This window comes from Anastrepha obliqua, chromosome 1 (assembly GCF_027943255.1).
Source record: "Anastrepha obliqua isolate idAnaObli1 chromosome 1, idAnaObli1_1.0, whole genome shotgun sequence".
Taxonomy (NCBI): domain Eukaryota; kingdom Metazoa; phylum Arthropoda; class Insecta; order Diptera; family Tephritidae; genus Anastrepha; species Anastrepha obliqua.
Window position 1 is genome coordinate 142,154,749 of NC_072892.1, and position 5,001 is coordinate 142,159,749.

Below are 5,001 nucleotides of genomic sequence, written 5' to 3' on the forward strand. Positions count from 1 at the left end.
TATTGCTTGCGTCGCACGTAGTGCCGTCTTATTGAAAATAAACGTTGTCCAGATCAATACAAACCAATTCCGGCCATAAGAAATCGTTTATCATCTCTCGATAGCGCAATCCATTCACCACACCACACCCTTTTTGGGTGTTTGGCCGAGATCCTCCTCGTGTGCTGTGTGTCTTGATGTTGCTCCACAAGCGGAAGATATTTTTTATGAGGAATTCCGATTGGTACTAGCTACAATAACTCGTACTAAAAAAAGAACACTCCATAAAGAAGTTTGTACGCGATCTGAATCAGATCCAGCTAAAAGGAAAACTCTTAAGATTTCTGATTTTCCAAACATGGAAAAGGGCGTTGTGTAACTGGTTTGCGGATGAAAAAAGCCAAAAACCTTGCTATACTAAAAACGAAAGCCAAGTTATTATATGCCAAAATTCAGGAAAAGCCTGGAGGCTTCCACGCCAGCAATGGTAGGGTTGCAAACTTTAAAAAGAGGCATGGAATACGATGGATAAAAATTTGCTGAAAAAATTATCGAATAAAAGTGACTTCATCAACCCATTTTTGGACAAATTTAACGAGACAATTTATGGTTTTAAGTTTGGCTAAAGAGCATATATATAAAGTCGATGAGTCTGGCTTATTTGGAAGCTCTTAACCTATAAACATCTTGGGCGCTCAAAAGAAACCTCGGCTCCGGAGCATAAGATTAGTAAGGAGAAAATAACATTCCTTACTATTTGAAAAAGCATCTGACTGGGATTGTGACGACGCATCCAATATTCAATTCATTGCAACTTTGCTTCGGGAAGTAGAACTATTGCAGCAAGTCTCCGTATCTGAAATCGAGCAATGGATTGTTGAACGCCTTTCCGAACCCATAGCTTTATATGAAGAATACTGTAATGAAGACGTTGCTACAGTCGGGGAAGGAACTAAATACGAATACAGTTACATCGAAGGAGGCAATATTAGCATTCAATATACATATATATGTATGCTTGGATTGGGTAGAATAAAACCATGCTTGCCTAAACTATGTTCTAACGCTTCAGAGGCTCAGAAAAAGTTTTGTACTGAACAAACGCATGGGTACAAAATAAATCAAAATCGAAAATTTCTTTAATTCCAAATGAAACTTATCGCCTTAAAGGTTATTTATATACAAGGTGAAGTCCAAAATAAACCAGACTGAGCTAAAATAGAAACGACTGGAGCTTTACTCTGATAACTTCGAGTTTATTTATTCAAAATGGTCCCTTCTGGCCTCGATACACCGTTTTGCGCGATCTAAAAGCTGTTCGAAAGAGTGCTTCACGTCATTGACCGGAACGTCCTTCAGAATATCGGTACCTGCCTTTTGGATGGCCTCTACGGACGCAAAACGTTTTCCTTTCATGGTCAAATGCAATGTTCCGGATGGGTAGAAGTCACAGGGAGCCTTTTCAGGCCAATACGGTGAGGGATTGATGGTTAAAATGCGATTTCTAGTTAAAAAATTAGTCACAAGAGTAGGTCGATGAAATGGTGTGTTATCATGCAATAAGCGTCAGCTGCCTCCTTCGCGGTATTCAGGGCGGATTCGACAACAAACGCTTCAAAACGAAAAGATAGAAAATTGCATTGATGGTTTGGCCCGTTGGCGCGAACTCCTTGGGGACACTTCCCTTGGAATCGTAAAAACAGATGGGCACTGACTTGATTTTGTACTTCTCCAAACGCGATTTTTTGGGTGGTGGCTCGTCTGGGGCCTTTCATTCGGTACTTTGACGCTTAGTTTCAAGTTAATGTTGGAAACACCACGTTACATCACCAGTTACAATGTCGTAAAGGAAGGTCTCGTCTTTTCTTGCCTCTTTAATGAGGTGTTTCGAATGTTGAATTCTGAGCAATTTTTGGTCCTCAGTTAACTTGTCCGGAGTGAAACGTGCGCAGATCTTTCGTAAGCCCAAATAATCAGTTAAAATGGGATAAATCGATGTTCTGGAGACATTCAACTCCGATTCCATGAATTTCAATGATGATTTCGGTTCATTTTTGATAAATTTACAAACAATTTTGATGGTGATTACTGATTTTAGGCGGCCCATATGTTCATTGTCATTTATGTCCTCACAACCATATCTAAAACGTGTAAACCACTCATGAACTATGGCACGAGATAGACAGTCATCGCCATAAGCGTTTTTCATCAATTTAAATCTTTCGGTATACGTTTTACAGATTTTAAAACAAAATTTGATATTAGCTCTCTGTTCGAAACTCATTTTTGTACCGATGACATAAACATACTGACACTTTAGACACAACAACTTCGCTTCCGCTGAACCGAATGTCACCAAGCTTTCGCGGGAAATTAGCTAGGGTTGTAACTTCCAACGCAGTAACTCATTAAAAATATGGCGCCATCAAAAACAACTTTATGACCCCAGTCTTGTTTATTTTGGATATACAAATGTATATAATTGGCGCGTACACCCTTTTTGGATTTTTGGCCGAGTTTTTCCTCCTATTTGTGGTCTGTGTCTTAATGTTCTTCCACAAATGGAGAGACCTACAGTTTCAAGCCGACTCCGAACAGATATTGAGAAGCTTTTTCATGGCGGAAATACACTCGGAGGTTTGCCATTGTCTGCCGAGGGCGACCGCTATTACAAGAAAAATTTTTTTTTTTCATTTTTTTTCCTCATAAAGGTCGTTTAACTAATATAATTGAAACAAAAGAACTTGGACTGCTATCAGTAGAAAAACTACTTTGATTTGTATGTAAAAAACCTCAGTACTTGCCACAACCTCGAAACTTACACCAAGCACAGTTTGCCCAATACATCGCAATCCCGGGAGACACTTTTTTTTCTATAGTTCTGTGCAATTGAAAGATTTGCGCTGGCCACACATTTGGAAATGTATGAGTTAAATGTTTATCTTCTTACCAAAGACCTCCACCCTTTATTTAAATACTTCTTTATTTGCCAATTAGCGTACCCCAAAATATAGCAGCTCCCTATCAGGGTCACGAATTAGTTAATAATATTTTTCACGCCAGCTTTCGTGCGTTAGCTTAAGGCTAACTGAAAAATAAAGCCTTAGTAAAATAAACATTTGTGCATAAACGGACAATTTGATTTCGAAGCAGCTGCTTATACAAGTTGAACTGCTATTATAAGTTATTCTATCCATCAACCCGAATGTGAACGCTCCGTATTGCTACCCGATGTAGTGTTCGCCACATTGGAGCGTTTCGAACGCGATGCTTTCAATTTCAAAAACTTCATGCCCATCATATAGATTTTCTCGTTAGCATCCTGCAGGGCGGAAGTCAACTCTGAATTTCGTGAAACGGTATCCTCCTGCGACGGAAATGAAATTAAAAGAACAGCTTATGTACGGGGTAGTTTTCAACGTAGGCTTCTATGCATACCAGCACCCTTGTGCGATCGCCCAGCAGCGTTTTGATTTCGTGCATCTCGCGCATCGTTGCATTCCTTTCCATCATCTGATAGTCACGTTGCATACGGCATTCATCTTGCAACTCATAATTCTGATGCTTTAGATCGTACATCTCACCCAGCAGTTCATTTTGCTTGAGTATAATCGTACGCACAAGATTTTCCAAATTCTCAATAGATATTTGCGCTTCATTGAGATGCTTTTTTAGTATCCAAATTTCCGCCTTAGCAGCAGCCAATTCTGTAGCCGATACTTCTTCATTCAATTTACTGGCCGTGCTAGAATGTGAAGAAATATGAATAAATTAAGAAACTCTTTTGGTGTAGACCCCTTTGGCACTATACTCCTGCTTTGGCTCGTCCTTCGGTACGTTTTTAGTCAATGGAAGCGCATTCGGCGTAAGCACGGAAACCTCACTGCCCTCCGAATTAAGACCAATTAACTTGCGATTTTTCGATGTACCAAAATACTGGCACAAGCATGACATCTTATGGCTGTTGCTTTTATAATTGGAGCTCTGATAAATACACGGTGAATTGAAGTTTTTTTTTAATAAGCGTGACTGAATTGAATTTTAAAATTTCCGTAACACATTTGACAATGACAAAAAAAGTTAGGGTCACCAGCAGTTTTTGATTATTTCGTGTTCCTTCAAGGCTTGTAGCTTGTAATTTTTTTAAATAATAAATTATGTTTTTTTATTTCAATTGTAAACTAGTAGAATGATGAAATTGTACTAGAAAATGCATAAAGCAATAAAGCGGAAAAATAATAATTTTTCAGAAATTTTCTCAGCCTAAATGTCTAGACATTTTAAATGATTTTGACTTTGCGATAATAATTGCCAAATCTGAATTTTTTTCTTTGTTATTTTTTTTTTTTTTTGTGCACAAACCCAGGCGCTTCGTTAATTATACCATCTCATGCCTTTGGACCAATTAAACTTAAGCACTGAAACATTGAAACCACGGTAGTTACAAGCGAAAATTCCTTAGCGCGATAAGTAAATTGCCAACACTCACGAGCATTCAATGTTCGCTTCGATTTGAGCGCGATTTCTTCATGGGTATTGGTCGAATTGCGTGATTGAATTTCTTTAATACTCTTTCCAAGCGTCTTTGATGGTAGATGCATAGATATCGACGAAGGAAAACAAAATCACTGAGTGGCATGGCACAGCTGGCGTAATTAATTAAGTAAATTGTCAATGACGACACAACGCCGCAGGACACCGCATTGTGACGTCATTAGTGTGGCGTCAAGCAGCCGAAAACAAAGCATTGAAAATTACGGAAAGCGGATAATGGCGTAGTGAAAATATATAAGGGCATATATAAATGTAATACATAGTAGTTTTGTGGTATTTGGGCGCTGCCTGTATGTCACAGCCATTGCGTGATTGTGGCCAAATAGCCGCATATACTCCGCATAGATTTTATATAATATGTATAAGCGTATGTAAAAAGATACATAGTTTACATGAATAACATACCCTGATTAATAGCTTGGCGCAATCAAGTAAGAATACGCACACATACATACATACATACACATA

General features: G+C 38.6%; 1 protein-coding gene across 1 annotated transcript; it reads right to left on the reverse strand.

Moving 5' to 3' along the window:
- Nucleotides 1-2,942: 2,942 nt before the first annotated feature.
- On the reverse strand, nt 2,943-4,120 carry LOC129252946 (uncharacterized). The gene is made up of 3 exons (XM_054891140.1): nt 3,791-4,120; nt 3,418-3,724; nt 2,943-3,346 (listed from the first exon to the last, which is right to left on the reverse strand). The coding sequence occupies exons 1-3, from the start codon at nt 3,931-3,933 to the stop codon at nt 3,176-3,178; spliced, it is 621 nt and encodes a 206-aa protein (XP_054747115.1). The 5' UTR covers nt 3,934-4,120; the 3' UTR covers nt 2,943-3,175.
- Nucleotides 4,121-5,001: the final 881 nt, after the last annotated feature.

Coding starts and splice junctions, on each gene's coding strand:
- LOC129252946 (XM_054891140.1), bottom strand. CDS start 3,933: ATGTCATGCTTGTGCCAGTATTTTGGTACATCGAAAAATCGCAAGTTA. Junction 3,725..3,790: donor AAGGACGAGCCAAAGCAGGA/GTATAGTGCCAA, acceptor TTCACATTCTAG/CACGGCCAGTAAATTGAATG. Junction 3,347..3,417: donor GCGATCGCACAAGGGTGCTG/GTATGCATAGAA, acceptor TTTCCGTCGCAG/GAGGATACCGTTTCACGAAA.